Source organism: Antechinus flavipes, chromosome 3 (assembly GCF_016432865.1).
Source record: "Antechinus flavipes isolate AdamAnt ecotype Samford, QLD, Australia chromosome 3, AdamAnt_v2, whole genome shotgun sequence".
Taxonomy (NCBI): domain Eukaryota; kingdom Metazoa; phylum Chordata; class Mammalia; order Dasyuromorphia; family Dasyuridae; genus Antechinus; species Antechinus flavipes.
Genome location: NC_067400.1, coordinates 507,597,562 through 507,615,368, shown reverse-complemented (window position 1 = coordinate 507,615,368; position 17,807 = coordinate 507,597,562). Strand labels below are relative to the sequence as shown.

General features: G+C 35.2%; 1 protein-coding gene across 1 annotated transcript in view; it reads right to left on the bottom strand.

The window, feature by feature from the left end:
- The window catches only part of DLAT (dihydrolipoamide S-acetyltransferase), a 19,355-nt gene extending 1,548 nt beyond the window's left edge, over positions 1-17,807 (bottom strand). Inside the window, exons 1-13 of the mRNA XM_051986964.1 lie at positions 17,469-17,807; positions 16,950-17,051; positions 16,511-16,635; positions 16,206-16,350; positions 13,383-13,509; positions 8,866-9,053; positions 7,151-7,304; positions 5,648-5,715; positions 5,100-5,198; positions 4,640-4,747; positions 2,783-2,898; positions 629-791; positions 185-321 (exon numbers count right to left, since the gene is read on the bottom strand). Coding sequence (XP_051842924.1) covers positions 185-321; positions 629-791; positions 2,783-2,898; positions 4,640-4,747; positions 5,100-5,198; positions 5,648-5,715; positions 7,151-7,304; positions 8,866-9,053; positions 13,383-13,509; positions 16,206-16,350; positions 16,511-16,635; positions 16,950-17,051; positions 17,469-17,741 — 1,805 coding nt within the window. The 5' untranslated portion in view covers positions 17,742-17,807. The remainder of the gene's footprint in view (positions 1-184; positions 322-628; positions 792-2,782; positions 2,899-4,639; positions 4,748-5,099; positions 5,199-5,647; positions 5,716-7,150; positions 7,305-8,865; positions 9,054-13,382; positions 13,510-16,205; positions 16,351-16,510; positions 16,636-16,949; positions 17,052-17,468) is intronic.

Genomic DNA, 17,807 nt, shown 5'->3' with positions numbered 1-17,807 from the left:
TATGGAATTTAATAACTTGCTACATCTGAAGAAGATAAAAACACTCTTGTCCCCAAAGAATTGAATTTCATCCTTCAAATTTTACTTGTTTGGACATATAAATATATCAAGATCTGACCGTAAAAATGCAGCTTAAAAAATGGTCTAATGCTTTTGCAACTATATTTCTCCAAATAACACTTACCCTTTTTCATTATCTGCTGGAACTAGCCTATTCTCTGAAGCACCAACCGCCAAAATACATGCCTGAGGTGGGTTAATAATGGCAGAGAAATTCTTAATCCCAAACATACCTAAATTAGAGATGGTAAAAGTACCACCCTAACAAGAGAAAAAAAAATAATTAACATTAGAAAATAGAATGCTTTAATTTATTCCCTCAAATATGCAAATTATTGCATAAACAAGTACTTTTACAAAGCCTAATCTTTTGTTACATCAGAAAATCCTTATGTTCCATTTTAACATAATCAGACCCAAATTTAAGAGTTAAATTTATGTTCATTTAATTTCCTACAAGACCCAGAATCTCACTTTGTCTTCAGTATGTCTATCATTAACAGCAAGTGACAGGAATGTTAGTCAAGAAAATGTTTTACTATTTTTAAAGTCAACATAAATTATTTACCTGGAATTCATGTGGCTGAAGTTTACCCTCCCGTGCTTTGGTTGCTAAAGAAACTACATCATTAGCAATGGATTCTAGTCCTTTTATATGTGCATTAAATACAATGGGTGTGATGAGTCCAGAAGGGGTACTGACTGCAACACTAACATCAACAACATGATTTCTGTTTGAAAAAAAAAAAAAATTATAAGGAAATATTACCTGAATGATCAAAGTTATTAAGCATTTCTTTTGAACAAAGTTAATTTTAAAAAAGGAGTCTTAATTATAGCTGACACAAGCACTTTTTACATGAAGTGTTTTATAACTAAAATGCTGCAGGAATTCGTAGGAGAGAGAGATAGAAACGTACTGGGATAACCCTTGAAAGATGGTGGGATTCCAGTCCTCAAAGCAGAGGCTGAATTGCTAAGTATGTTATAGTGAGGGAAACCCATTTATATATGGACTAGATCAAATGGCCACTGAGGTCCCTTCTGACCCTCAAATTCTATCACCCTGTGAGTTTGTGTTAACCTACCTAGAACTTACCACAAGCTAAAATTTCAGTCCAAACTAGGATTATCACAAAGGATAAAAATTCTCAGGTTTGAAAGAGGAGACAAAACAAATTTGAAGAAACACAAAATATAAAATAAAATCAATTTGGCCAAAGGGTTCATGTATGGGACTTTTCATCTGGAAAAACAAACTGCCTCAAATGATAAGGCCAAGGAGTTTGGACTTTAGATCAAGGGTTTGTCTGTGACTTCTTTTTTTAATTAAAATCTTGGAAACATCAATAGTTTCCTTTGTAATTCCTATGTTTTAGATACTTAAAAATATTATTTTAGAATAGAAATCTTCACCAGACTGCCAAAAGGATTCATGATACAAAATATTATTTTGAAGATTTTGGAACTGGAACAATTAGAAAAATACTATACAAATACATGTGTGTGATGTACAATGCTGCTGTTTTTTACTACTAATAATGATTGACTTATCTATGTCTGAGCATGAAATTGATGAAAAGATCAAGCTTGATTAAAAGTACTTCCTACAAAGGAACATCCTACTACAAAAACTGAATTATTTGCAGCTTGATATCTAATTCCCAGTTAGCTCCAAATCCTGGTTCAGAAAACTATGTTGGAGATAGAGCTGATGTATAAACTGCTGTAGCCTCTCAGGAGTCCATAGTTTGAATTTAGCATTTTAAATTTTCTGCAAACAACCTGGTGAGATAATGTAAATATCATCCCCAGTTTTAGTCAAAGAAATTAAGGCTCATAGTGGTTAAGTTACATGCTCAAGGTCGCACAACTTGTAAATGTCAGTCAGGATTTGAACCAGTCTTCCACATCATCTAAGACCACTACCCTAGTGATTCTCCAGCTTAGTCATACTGGCTAAAAGTAAAGACAGACAAAGACTCCATAGATTCCGTATTGGTTTTTTCTTTTTCACTGTGGTACCAAACATGTGAAAATTATCTTCAGTAGTCATTCAGTGCCTATTTGTCAAACACGATATTTGACCTCTGTCTTATCAGATACCTAGTAAGAGGTGGGGCAAGTAAAGAAAAGAAAACAGAGGCTATATTATGGTGTTCTCATTTGTAGACATGAGTGCTGCTTTAAAAATGAGCTAATGGGTCAAAATAGCTTGCCCAATTTATTATTAAATGGTTTTAAATCAAAGTTTTCTGATTTTGATGTCAAAGTACAGGAAGAATAAGAAATGGAACAAGCATTTATATAACTACCACTAAATGCCAGTTACTATGTGAAAGCATTTTTTACAAGCATTATTTGATCATAACAATGCTGGAGGTAGGTGTTATTATTTATTCCCATTTTATAGGTCAGTATAGCTAGTAATAAGGCCAGATTTGAACTTGTCTTCCTGACCCCACACCTAGCTCTCTATCCATTATATGTAAGCATTTATATATCACTTTCTCCTTATTCTGAACATTAAGAATTTATAACACAATTAAATGTTGAACTAAATATTATCTTTGTTTTGAATTCTTTCATATGTATAAATTCACTACCAGATTTTTTCATAGAACACTTGTTTCTGTTTTTTTCCTTGGCTCTACAACTACACAATGATAGACATATCAGGCACTTGGTAATTAATAGCTTACCCCAATAAAATTATACTTACTGCCTTATAACTGTGTCCATCCAAGAAGAATTAGCTTCAGGTACTTTCAAACAGGCCAAAGCTGAAGCTTTAATAATGAAGTCATTAACAGAAATCTTACTGTTTCCTGCCAATGTCTAAAGAAAAAAAGACAACCTATTACCATTTCCTTATTCCATAAAGCCTCAACTGTACAATCTTAAAAGTTGCAAAATTTAATCTTAATAGATGGCCCATAGAAATTTTTTTTTTTTTTTTTTTTTTTTGCATCTTAACTTTGGAAACACGAGTTCAGAATTCTGAATCAATTTCCTTGGCTTTTGTGGTAAAATGAAATTTAAAGGTGAATGAATTCCATTATAGAGTCTTTTAAAAATTGCTACACAAAAACAAGCATTTGATTAGAGGAAAAATAAAGGAAAGGCAACTGCATTGTGAAAAAGAAAAAAGTTAAATGATCTGGTTTCAAATTCCCAGTTTTTATAAGTCATGACAAATTGGGCAAGACATTTAGTTTTTCTAAACCTCAGTTGTCTTGTCTATACAATGAAATAATGCTTACACCACTTACCTCATAGGCAGTTGTGAGGAAAATGCTTTGTAAACTATTAATATTATAATACTATATAAATGTGTATTGTTCTAAAGTACTATTTTATGCAAATTTGGACGTATGCTTAAAACAAAAGTACAGGGAACAATTTGACTGATGAGCATGAGATAGGATTTTTCATGTTACATAAATAAGGCTGAGTAATAATTCAAAGCATGTTGCTCACCACTAAGTAGTAGTACCTACTTCTACAAAGTATTGAAATTTGACCTCAAGTGAAAATCCCAGAAAAGCAGCACAAATACTAAAATGGACACAATGAACATAAATAGTACTCAATATCAAATGACCAAAGAAACACTCAAGTAGATAAATGTAACAATTTTTTAACATCTTTTCTTTACCTCAAATATCCAGTTACCAAATTTCACAAAAGATTTCTCTCCTTTTTCTTCATTCCCCCAATATTGCCCACCTCATTCAGACTATTATTACTTCAAATCTCTTGTGTTACTGCAATAGCTTATTCTTCAACATTACTCTATGAACATACACTTTGCTTCTCCAACTAGTTTTTCCCTACTATTCCATTCTAGTCTTCCTTCGACAATTTATGATCATCCTGATATCCATAAAATCTCATTGTTAGAATCACAATGAAACGTAGAATAAATCTAGTCCAATCTCATTTTATAAATGAGGAGGGGGAAACCTCAAGGCCCAAAGAGGCATAACCTATCCAAAACTACATTAATGACAGAGGTAAGACAAGAAACCAGGTCCAATTTCCCTCTCCCCCAAATCAAGATTCTTTTCAGTAAGTCCTTTACTTTAGTCATTCTTGCAAAATGAAATGTTCCCTCAAATTCTACATATCCTTTAAGGATCAACCTATATCTCACACTTTCTTTTCCAACTATTCCCAATGATTCCCCAAATTCCTACTAAAGGCCAATATTTAGCACTGAACTACAATAGAACTGTGCATTCTTGTTACATTGCAGTTACATATTCTTATCCTATCTTTTACCATTGCAATCTCCTGAAAAACAGATTCTGTTTTACATTTCTTCTACAAGGCTGAGCGCCCATTAGGAAAAACTTTAGGGAAGTAAACACAAAACTGGGGTACCACACTATTAAGATGAATGTGCTAATATACAAAATTAGATCCCCTTCTCATGCTACTTTAAACAAGAATAAAAGCAAGATACAATCAATTAGTAATCAGGAGCTGGCGGTAATAGCTACTATTCAACAAACCTAGAATCTTCACACAACATAAGAAAATATTATTCCTAGATAAGAATTTTCAAATATCTTACCATGTTGAGTTCTTTCCGTACTTCTAAAACTTCACCCATGTTTACATCAATAGAAAGATAATAATGAGGTATTGTTTGTTTGGATTGCATTAAACGCTGAGCAATAACCTAAAATAAAAGGTTTGTAAATAATTTCTTATGTAAAGATTTCATCATTTCTCTCTCCTATAATCCCCTTCATAGTCCCTTATCCCAAACCTACCCCAAAATCCTTACAATTAATAACTGTCAAACCAATCAGCAATGAAACAAGTAGCCAGGATTAGGGACTTGGAGCTTGCATTTTATCTTAATATTCTTTCCTATCATATTAATTAAAACAAATTAATCCCAAGTACCTCAACATCTCAGCCATCTCATCTCTCAATTAAGAAATCACTTTATCATCAGTTTACAACTAATAACTAACAACAGTCAACCCAACAGCTGTTTCTAGATTTTTAGAAACACACATACTTACTCTACGAATATTGCTAATTGGGATATCTGTGAAAACTCCAGTAGGAACTGCTGCCACTGCTGGAGGTGGTGAGGGGATGGCAACTGTGGGAGGAGGAGCCTGTGAACAAAGATTATAAAAGAAATTTTAAAAACCAGGAATCAATCTTAGAATAACTTAGTCTAAGATTTTTAATGGGTAGCTCAATATTGTCAAGTGACCTATTTAAACATACTGAAATTTCCTGAAAAGAATGATCATTTCCAAAACATCTCTAATTGGCAGAAGGGACTTGCATGATCTGTTTCTGCATTTTGCATTCATATTTAAGTATTAGTTCCAATAAATCACTGTATATACCAGTCAATAATGCATCTTTGAACATCAAGGGTAAAACAGTAACTGTACACTATTAAATTTAAATAGAAACAGAGGAAATCTTATATTTCTGCTTTCAATTTCACACAACAGTCCAGAATGTAATATACAAACCAAATAAAAGTAAAAACTGTTGCAAAAGAACTATTACTCTCACAGAGAAAAAGCAAAAGGGAGCAAGTTTAACTCACAGGAGCAGCCTTTGAAGGCACAAAGGACTCAATGTCTTTCTTGGTGATTCTGCCATCTGGACCTGTTCCTGGAAGACACAAAAGAATGTGATTGGTTTTCTAGTGTAGTCATTACTGTTGCACCAATGAACCTAGCATTGATAAAAATTTCTCCTTGCTCTGTGGACAAAGTCCTGAAACATGAATTTGCATGAGTTCAACTACCATTTTTAAATATATGAAAGTAAAGCATATGTAGCATTTTGCATAAAAAGTGTGGGTTTTCTATAGCATACAGGGTCAGCTAGATTATACAGTGGACAGAACATTGGTCCTGGGATCAAAAAGGATTAGAAAGAACCAAATCTGCCATCAGACTTTTACTAGCTGTATCAGTCCAAGCAAATCACTTAACTTCCTTTTTTTCTTTAGAATTCTCTTTCTCTCCTGTTACATGTAAAAACAATTAACATTTATTTTTTAAATTGAGTTCCAGATTCTCTCCTTTCCTCCTTCCCCTGCCCCAATGAGAATGGAAGCAATTCAAGATAGATTATACATGAAATTACTTAAATTTCTCTCGGCCTCACTTTTTTTCATCTATAAAATGACAATGATATTCACTTCCCAGGGTTGTTGTGAGGATCAAATGAGATAATTTTAAAGTGTTTAGCACAGTGCCTGGCACATAGTAAGCACTTATGTCATTTACTACAAAAGCAGAAAAGAGTTTGCTCTTCCCTACAGCATCAGACACATATCCTGTCAGCCTAAAGGAGAAAAATGATCATAAAACATCCCTTTAAAATTTCCTTTCAAAGCCTTTCTCCACTGAGCAAATGGTTAAAGGAGATGAACAACACACCAAAAAACTACAGCTCACTGATTGAAGAATAGCCGAACAAACTGCAATTTGTTTAAATATCATTATGGGGGGCAGCTAGGTGGCGTAGTGGACAGAGCACCATCCCTGAAGTCCTGAGTTCAAATCTGATCTCATACACTTAACATTTCCTAGCTGTGTGTCCCTGGGCAAGTCATTTAACCCCAATTGCCTCAGCAAAAAATAAAAAATAAATCATTATGGAATAAGAAATGATGAATATGAAGAATACAAAAAAACATGAACTAAGATAAAGTGAAATTTTTTAAAAAATGCAAGATGAATTCAACAATGTAAATGGAAACCAAAAAAGCTTCAAAAAGTAATACTATATAATATTAATGATCAAGATTACCTAGAAGAATATGAAAATTTGACTCTTTCATATGAGGAGAGAGGAAAAAGTGCAAGAACAGAAGGCTACTGAAGTGGATGTAGCATACATATACTGTTGATCTTGACTGATGTGATGGATTAGTTTTGCTGAATTGCTTTTTCTCATTTTTTATTTTTTGTTATAAGTTGTTCCTTAGAAGAAAGTGAGGGAAGAGTTATAATGGGAAATGAATATACGTGTTTATAAAAGCAAGAAAATAAAATTAAACATTTAACAAAACCAACTTTCAAAAAAAAAGATTTACCTTTCACTTGTGCAAGATCAATTCCTCTCTCTGCTGCCAATTTCTTTGCAAGAGGACTCACAAATATTTTTCCTTTTGTACTGGGAAGAGCAGCTGGACGGGTGGCTGAAGGTACAGTGGTTGTAGGTGGGGTAGTAGGAGGAACAGCAGCCATCTTACAAAGAAAAGGAGTAATGGAGTTAGTGTCTCATTGGTAAGGTCAGTTTCCAAGATCAAGCACTGTTATTTTCTTCTAAGTCAGGGGCTATTTTAATCACATCATTTTCTATGATGATTAACTTTTCTATGAGAGATTATACATCTGCTTAATCTTCACAAAGCCTAGTTATACCAAATGGCAAGTATGTCAGTTTCTACTTTTTCATGTACAAGAAAGATTCATTACTCTCTAAAATATAATTTTGTTGGTAAAGACACATGAGATTATTTTTAAATAGACAATAGTGCTTTTAGACTTAAGTACATGAATAATTCTAAAGTTCAACCATAATGCTTTTATAGTAGTTTATGCTATGGAATGGTATATTACAAGCATGAAAAGCAACATAACATTGTGAGTAGGGCCTTGGATCTGGAGACAGGAAGACCTGAATTCAAATTACCATTATATGATGCAGGCTAAATCAGCTAACCTCTCTGGGTTTCAATTTCTTTATCTCTAAAACAAAGGAGTTCAACTTGATGACCTTTAATTTTGTGATCCTGGGGAAGCTCTGAAATGACCTCTTTGTTTATTTTTAAGTATAGTGACCTATACCGTATCAGATGATACTAATGGTAAGAATTCCAATATATTACAAATGCTTTTTTTTTGGGGGGGGGGAGGGGGAGTGCAAGGGTGTTAGGTTTTTTTTTAAAGAAATTTTTCTAGTCATCCCTAGCTATAATTGATAAGCGCCAGACACAAGTACAAAGAACAAAGTTACTAACTTGATTTAAAGATAGCACCTAAAACTTCCTGAATGTTTTTTTTTTTTTTTTAATTTGAGTAGTAAATATACTAGTCAAAATGTATGTAGGAAAGATGTATTTTCTATAACCAGGTTAAGAGTATCTGCACGTTTGATATTTTCCAAAAAGATAACTGGGCTAAAACCCAGCTGGTACAAACTCATATTGATTTAGTTATAATGCCTTAGCAACACCTAGCAGAGTAAAATAAGAATATAGACATGGTAGCTTAAAGATACACTAAATCTTTAGCTTAGGATAACCTTTTCAGTTATTTACTGGATGAGACTTGTTTCCTATAACTTTAAAAGAATTAGAACCAGTAGGTGAAAGTTATAAGTAGATTTTAACCCAATTGAAAAAATAAAAGCTGTCTAAAATGGGCTCTTTCATAACACAAAATAAGCTTGATTCTTACAAGTTTTCAAAAAACTTGAATACTTCTCAAACTATTGAGAAGTGATTTATCTATTGCTTGGGAAATCAGAATGCTGGTCTTGAAAGCCCCTCTAATTCTTTTGATTCTATGATTCCAATAGAGTGGAAAATGAAACCTTACCTTTCAAAAGCATGAGCTCCTACATCTAAAGCAGGAAGACAACATGTCACACCAATACTTGGGGCATTTCAGTATGCTTTGGTCTCAGCAGCAGGTTCCAAGAAAGAGCAGGAAACACAGCTATAAGGGTCAAACTATTCATACCCTGAGAAGTATTAAAGAATATTACTCTCTCCCATTCCCTCATTTCTAGAGTCATACCTACCGGGGTTGGGGTGGGTGGTGGTGCTTGGGGTTTTATATCAGTTACTTCAGTTGGTCTATAATCAGCAAATGCAGCAATATCTGCTTCCTTTTCTACAATAATACAAAGGGGAGTTCCTAGAGGGACATCTCTTGTGCCTTCAGGGATAAGAATTTTTGCCAGGTATCCTTCCTCTTGTACTTCAAAACCTTTAACAAAAAGGAAAAAAAAAAATTAATGTGACACAAAGGTTTCCATTATTCCAGATAATTCAAAGCACAGAGATTTTAACTGAAAATAATTCCCTTTATATTATCAGTTACTTCTGACAGATTAATCCTAAAGAAAAACATCCAGTGAATCATATAGGGTAAATAAAATTAAGTTTGTGGTTTTATGAAAATAAGGAATAGGGCTAATGCTTAATTTTACCTTGAGAGAAAACTATAGATTGGGAGTAACTTCCATTCAGAACTGCAACAAATTGTCCCATGGCACAAGTGTCAAGGGCACAAACATACCAAACTGCAACATTAATGCTTAATAAACATTTGGTGAATTTCAAAGAGCAAGCCCAATGGCACTAGCACAGGTCTAGACATTATACTTTGGAAAAATAAAATAGAATAGCAGTTAACAGGGGAGAATCCAAAATGACAATTTAGACAATTCATAGCTCTCTAAGAATGCAAATATACATGACATTTCTCTATGTGAGAACTGATTTGAATCAAATACAAATACCCATCTTTAAAGATTTGAGAAAGTACATATTTAGTTTCCTGTAAAGTTCTACATATCCAGCAAACCTATGACATTCATACCACACTGAATAATAACCAATAAATCAAAATAGAAACGAGAATAAATGACTTCTTCCACCCCAGAACAGCATAAGAAGTCACTTGGGGCCCCCTGAGAGCAAAACCAGGGTCAGGCCAGGGTAGACCACCAGGGTAGTGTCACCAAAACAGATCTGTAGCTTGTAACACTCTGTCCAGGAACAACAATGGTAAAGGACTCCCTTGACAAAGCAGCAGGTTGTATTAAAAAAAAAAAAAAAAAAAGACTCCCTGAAAACTATAATGGACCAAAGAAAAGTTGACTCCTGAGTAAGAACATTAAAACAAGGTCTAAAGATCAGAGGGAAAAGGAAAATGTAAGGAAATTTTAAAACAGGCCTGCATGTGTATGCATAGACACAGACACAGACACAGATAGACACACACACACACACACACACACACACACACACACACACACACCACTTCCAGAAAAATGTAAGAATCACTGGAAAACTTGAAAGCCATGACCAAAGAAAAGCCTTAATATATTTCAAGAAATCACAACTGTTCAAAAATCTAATAGAACCAAAAAACGCAATGAAATTAAAAGAATCCACCAAACACTCCATGAAAGAAAAATTCAAAATAAAATACCAAAGAAGCTTCATCCTAAACTTCAAGCTTAAAGGAAAAAAATTATGAGAAACCAGAAAATGCCAAGGAACGTTATTATCAGAGAAGATTTTACAGATACCCACTATAAAGAAGCAGAACTCGGTGTTCAATTTTCCAAAAGCTTTAGCATTACTACCAAGAACAACTCAGCCAGCAAAATTTAATATAATACTACAAAGAAAAACAAATCTTTAATGAAATAGAAGATTTTTTAAAGCACCTCTGATGAAAAGAGCTAAACAGAAACTGAAATCCAATCTAAGGAATCAAGATCCCTGTGCAACAAGAAAACTGTTCGGTTCTGCACACATATATTGTATCTAGGATATACTGTAACCTATTCAACATGTAAAGGACTGCTTGCCATCTGGGGGAAGGGGTGGAAGGAGGGAGGAGAAAAATCGGAACAGAAGTGAATGCAAGGGATAATGCTGTAAAAAATTACCCTGACATGGGTTCTATCAATAAAAAGTTATTAAAAAAAAAAAAAAAAAAAAGGAATCAAGAGTTATGAAAAGAAGGCAGCTAGGTGGTACACCAGCCCTGAAGTCAGGAAGACCCAAGTTCAAATCTGGTCTCAGACATTTAACACTTCCTCGGTGTGTGATCCTGAACAACTTAACCCCAATTACCTCAGCAAAAATAAAAATCATTTAAAAATGTATATTACAAATTATAGAAGAACAAAATTTTTGCTTTCTAATAAGAAGACAAGTACTTATTTTTTAGAACCAATAACACCAAATAAAGTTAAAGAATCTTAAATGAAGGGAAATTTAAATATACTAGAAAAGGGTTTGGAAAAATCTCACATAAGAGGTATCCAAGTAGAAAACGAGAAGAGGTGGGTTTTGGTGCTAGAACTTCATTTTGTTTTTAGTCAATGAAAAAAGGGTAGAAAACACAAGCAAATACACACAGAGAATCAATTTGAAGGGGAAATAAAAGAAAAGCTAAAAGAGCAAACTAAGGGAAGGATTTTGGTTATAAACAAAACAAATTAATTTCAGAAGGTAGATTTTGAAGAGGGGATTAAAAGGAAGAAAGGATATTAGAACCCAGGACTAGGGACTAAGCAGAGTAAGAGAAAAGGGACAAAGAAGCAGAAGAATGAATTAAATATAGCTCATTAGTGCAAAAGAGAAAGGGTGCAGGATTCAGAGAAAAAAAGTAAAGACAACAGTACAGAAAGAAATACACAATTAACAATTATAACTAAATCCAATGGATGAAATCACCCATAAGACACAAATAGAAAGCAAAATGGATTAGAAGGCAAACCCAAGCAGTTAGGTGGCACAGTGGATAGAGCACCAGTCCTTAAGTCAGGAGGACCCGAGTTCAAACCCAACATAGGCTGTTCATAAGAAATACATTTAATGATTCATATAGTAAAAATAATGGACTAAAATAACAATTGTGTATTAAATAAAGAACAAAAAACAGGAATAACAATCAAGATCTCAGATAAAATGTCAGCAAAAATAATTGATAAAAATAAAAACAAAGAAACTACATTATGCTTAAAAGCACCATAAAGAAGTAATTCTATCGATAGTTATCATATAGGGACCAAATGGCATAGCATCTAAATCCTCAAAAGGAATTAAACAGGGCGAAATAGTAAAACTATAGTTCAAGGAGATGGACCTCAACATATTCCATTTACACCTATATAACTAACAAAAACAAGACAAAACAAAACAAAAATCAGTAAAGAAATTAAGGTTCTGAATAGAATTTTGTGAAAGTTAGAGGCAACAGTTTTGTGGCAAATACTAATCTTAACTTCTCATCACAACATGGCACTTTAAAAAATTGGCCACATATTACAGCATTAAAAAATTAACAAAAACTCCCAAATAAATGCAGAAAAGCAGAAATACTAAACACATCCCTTACTGACCACAATGTCATGAAAATCCTATTCCATAAAAGTCATCCTAAAGAATCTGTACAAAGAACAAATCACAGACACAATGGATAATTTTAAAGATAATAACAATGAGACAACATACCAAAATTTTTGGGATGGAGCCAAAGCAGTCCTTATGGGAAAACTTAAATCTCTAAGCACTTTCATCAACAAGAGAGAGAAAGAGAGAAAGACCAATGAATTGGGCATGCAACTAAAAAAAAAAAGAAATCTAGAAAACCAATAAAGTAAATAAAAAAAAAAAATAAAATAAAATAAAAACTTGAAAAATCAAATAAAGGTAACAAAATAAAGCAAAAAATAAAAAATAAGGTTCAACTAGGTGGCACGTGGATAGAGCACCAGCCCTGAAATCATGAAGACCAGAGTTCAAATCTGGTCTCAGACACTTACCACCTGGGCAAGTCACTTAACCCCAATTGCCCCAGCAAAACTAAATAAACAAATAAATAAAAATTTTAAATTCCAACAAAACTCCAATTAATAAATGAAATTAGGAAGTTATTTTAAAATATTAGTAATTTGATCAAAAAGAAAAGAAAAGCAAATTATAATATGAAAAATGAAAATTCACATCAAGTGAAATGTTATTAGAAACTGTTCTGTCCAACAATGTCAATGAAATTGACAACTTGAGAATATTTACAAAAAAACATAAAATGGCTAGATGAACAAAAAAATTAAATGCAGCCTCCAAAAAGGAAAATGAACAAATTATAAATGAACTCCAAAAGAGATTATTTAGCCTTGTTTCTTATTTACTTCCTTTTCTCTTCTGATTTGTGAGAATACCTCCTATTTAGAATCTCTCTTCTTCCCTTGTTTCTTATTTACTTCCTTTTCTCTTCTGGTTTGTGAGAATACCTCCTATCTAGAATTTCTCTTCTTCCTAGAAATATCTAAAGGATGTCACAATCATGGCCTGTGAAATAAATTCTAATCCAAATACAGTTTCTAAACAGACATTTTGCTGGATGAGAATACTATTTATCACTTTGATCATGAACCTGTCCTCACAAGAGAAACTACCAGTGAGAAAATTGTCATGCTACTAACCCAGCCTTAACCTGAGTAGGAGAACATTCTTCTACTCCTACTATACAGCTATGTGCTGTTGTCAGTTTCTAAGGTAAAAATCTTACCTATTGTGGCTTTGTCAGTTTCTATCTCAGCCAGCAAGTCTCCTTCACTCAATTTCTCACCCACCTTCTTCTCCCACCTCTGAACTGTACCCATAGTCATGGTGGGAGAGAGGGCAGGTAGCAGGACCTACAAAACAAAAAACAGACAAAAAAGGTACCTAAGTAAGATATTGCTTTGCACCAGGAGGACATACTAGCAACTCTCAAGAAGTAAAGAATCAGGTAGACACACTCTGTCAAGTATTTATATTTTGGGGTTTCTTATACCACATTAAATGAAACACCAATTTTCTGGAATAGGAATCACAAGAGTAACCCAGTTTTAAATCTTGCTAGTGCCCAAATCATTAAAGCAACTTAATCTCAGTAATTTCCTAACATTTTTATTGTACTTTACATGCAAAATTTGTTGTGTATTAGTTTAATTTCCTATGAAACAAATTGGATGCTCATGAATAACCTTCAGTCTTTCACCAAAGCAACAGACAACTAAGAAATCTGTTGAAATTTCCTTCAAGCTATCTCATAACCTGGGACAATCAGCATTAATGGCACAAAAATTTGAGCATAATGTTTCTTTTTTGGCTATGAAAATATTTTCTTTTGAAAAACTCAATTTCTACTTTTATGACATAGCCATGGTTCCAATCTAGTCTGTGAAAAGGAGGTTTTGCTGTATTCTAGCTGAAAGATGAAAAAATTTTGGTCTTATCTTTTCACAATTACTCAGGGTTATCCTTCCAAGATCTCTAATGAAGAAATGAGCTACAAATCACCATCATCATGCTTGCTTTTACTCATATATCACTCCTAACAACAAATTTGGTAACTCAGATTTAAAAGCAATCTTCCTTCTAAAATATGTCATCATCATTTGATTCTTAAGACTAATGGAATAATTTTTTTAAAATCTGTGAATTATCTAGGATGGATGATTAAGACAGTCTGAATATGACACAAAGGAAAAATAACAAAAAGAAAGGGCTCAGTTAAACCTTATTCAAGGGAACACAATGAGGGTCCACACTCTTAGAAGTGAATACACTGGGAAATGAATATAAACTGCTTGCATTTTTGTTTTTCTTCCCGGGTTATTTATACCTTCTGAATTCAATTCTCCCTATGCAACAAGAAAACTGTTCGGTTCTGCACACATATATTGTATCTAGGATATACTGTAACCTATTCAACATGTAAAGGACTGCTTGCTATCTGAGGGAGGGGGCAGAAGGAGGGAGGGAGGGGAAAAATCGGAACAGAAGTGAATGCAAGGGATAATGCTGTAAAAAATTACCCTGGTATGGGTTCTTGTAATGACTGCGTATTTAAAATCAGCCAGAGTCAGGAATTCAGGTTAAGGGAAAAATCTTCAATATTTATTGAAGTGAAGAGGTGAATAAAGATTGTGATAGCAAATATAGGCAAGAAAGATTGCGATAGCAATATGGGCAGTTGCGACAGGAAGCCAGCTAACAGAGAGAGATGTGAGCTGAGCCAACCGTGGCAATGGCAATCCCAAAAGTCTCTCCTTCCCCTTCCTTTTCCACTCCCCTGCCTCCACCCACCAAAATCGTCATTTCCTATACAACACATCAGGACTTGCACAAAGAGTGGGCGGGGGCCATTCTTTCTCCAAGCTTATATATTAATAGAGTATGGTCCAATTACTATTTAGCCTCATGTGCTTGGGACCTCAGTGCATCAACTCAAGCCTCAGCCCATTACAGGTTCTATCAATAAAAAGCTATTAAAAAAAAAAAAAAAGTGAATACATGATCTCAATGGGAATAGAAAAGCAATTCTAAGAGTATGATACTATAAAACCACTCTTCCCCCCAAAAAGAAACAGTTTCTTTTTGGAAACCTCTACAAAGTGCCACAAAGTGGCAAATTATAAAGCCATATAAATGATATTCTGATATGAACCAAATTCCAGGGGAGATACTATTGGATATTTTCTATTTTTTATTTCCCAAAAGAATACATCTTTCAAGAATAGATAAGATACTAGATCTGTTTCAAGGAAATCTGTCTTAACTCAATGTTTACCTTGCTAATTATGCTTTAGCTATAAAATATACCTCTACTATAAGATGGCCCTATTTAATGTCTTTTATTTCTAAATATATAAGATCCTTTATTGGGTGACAGTTTTCTAACTTAATATACTATTAATATTGTTGTTTTATGTAGCAGAAATCCATATAGAGTAAATGAAAGATAGGATTCATCCCATTTAAATTTAGGATCATAATCCTTAAAAAAAAAAAAAAAAGTAATTTGACTAACATCTCTGTATTTAAATTATAATAGATTTACAAAGAAAAATATCTAGAAATATTGATTATAGGCTTACATGTTGTAATGGAATGAAGAAGTTTTAAACTCTTAGATCTACAGGTGGACACCCAGACTCAGAAAGGTCAAAGGAGCTGTCCAAGGTCACAGATGGTAGTAATAAAACTCATTTCCTACAATAAATGCTCACTAAATGTAAAGAGACTGTGGCAAACACCAGAAATACAAAGAAAAAGTCCTTGCCTTTAAGCTGCTTCTATTTCACTGAGGAATACATGCACACAAATAGGTAAATCGAAGGGAAGGAGCAATAAGAACTAAGAGAATCAAAGAAGAATACACAGAAGAGGACCTGAACTTTAAAGGAATTTAAGTATTTTGAAAAACAAAGATTAGGCTTAAGTGAACCCTCCAGGCATGGGAACAGCTGGGTTATAATTTATTCTTAAATGGCAATTGGTTCATCTGTGTAGAAAGATACCCTATATTTCAGTTTCTTGAGAAAGTTCACTAGTTAAGCTTTACCTGCATATGAGTAGGATATGAGCTCCCTGGAGCCTGGGCAGAAGGTGAAGCCACAGAAGCAGGGGGAGGTGCTGTGGAGGTTGGTGGAGGAACGGCTGCAGTGGAATCCAGCGTATAGTTTTTAAATGCATCCACATCCTCTGCCCTAAGGTAAGGAAAATATACACAGAAACATTTTAGTTATCCTTATAAGGCATGGAGGAAAAGGAAACGTCAGACCATCCCTCAATTCTAGATTCAAACACATCAATATTTATATTACATGACGGCAATTTTCAGACAGATGCAACCAAAAGCTTACTTACTTTTCAACTGTGATACAGATGATTGCTCCAATTGGAACATCCCTGGTACCTTCTGGAACAATTATCTTAGCCAGGTAGCACTCTTCTAAGCTCTCAAATCCAACAGTGGCTTTGTCTGTTTCAACCTTTAAACCGAAGACATGGGTGTTTAAATACTTACAGCCACACTGACATTTATTAACTTAATCTAGCATTAAAATGCAAAGTGGAAATAAAGCTTCCACCTTTGCAAAAAGATTACAGAAACTAATAAAAGTTTCTCAGACAAAAATCAGCTTGGTCATTTATGGCATTGAGAAATTTATCTGAAATATCCTACAGAGTTGCAGTATGTCAGATTACTACCCAAAGAGAGAATTAAAGATAGACTAGCATTGTTAGTTATGAAGCACCTTAATCAGAAAATGTTTTAAGTTTAGCAGCTCTCCAAACTACTTACTTCTGCTATAAGGTCACCCTCATTGATCTTTTCACCTTCTTTTTTCTCCCAGCGGGCAATGGTGCCTGCCTGCATTGTGGGGGAAAGAGAAGGCAAAGGAACCTGGAAAGAAAAGAGACACCTGCTTTCAAAAAAGAGTAGCACAGCTTCTTACCTTTATAGGTCCCTCACTGGCTCTGGGGCCCTATTCTGCAGCCCGGTGAGATGCTACAGCTCCTGGCCTTTAGTCCCTGTCAGTGCCTCATTGGGCTCTGTGGATCTGGCAAGAAGAATGCTGCCTTTCAGTTGACATTTCCAGTCTGTCACTCACGCGAAGTCCCAGAGGCTCTTCAAGTCCCCTCCCGGCTGCAGCTAAGGGGATGGGCTGGGGAGGGGGGGAAGGGCAGGATGGGAAGGAACTCGCTCCGGGTCAGACCTTCCCACCGGCCGACCCCGGCTAAGAGGCCCCTAACTCCCGGGTCAAGGGCCGGGGACTGGGCCCGGAGGTCTTTCCAAGGAAGGCGGATGGGGCGGCCTCACCTTCTGGTGCGGAGGAAAACTGTACCAACGTCGGCCCGGCGTCCCCAAGAGCTGTAGCAGCAGCGAACGGGCCCGCGGCACCGCCGCGGAGCCAGAGCTAGGACCCCAGCCCTGCAGCGCCCCAATCCCACTATGGGAAGAACGGGCAAGCCTCGGGATCGCGGCTGGGACTGGGGCCAGTCCGCTGGGGGCTTCCCTCGGGGCTGCGGCCGGACTTATGAAACCTGTCCGCGGGGCCGCGCACCGGGCCCGCCGCGCGCACACTCGCCACATTGTGCCACCGACAGCCTGCACCCGGGACCGGGAGCCGCCGCAGCCGCTGCCGCCGTCTCCTGAGTG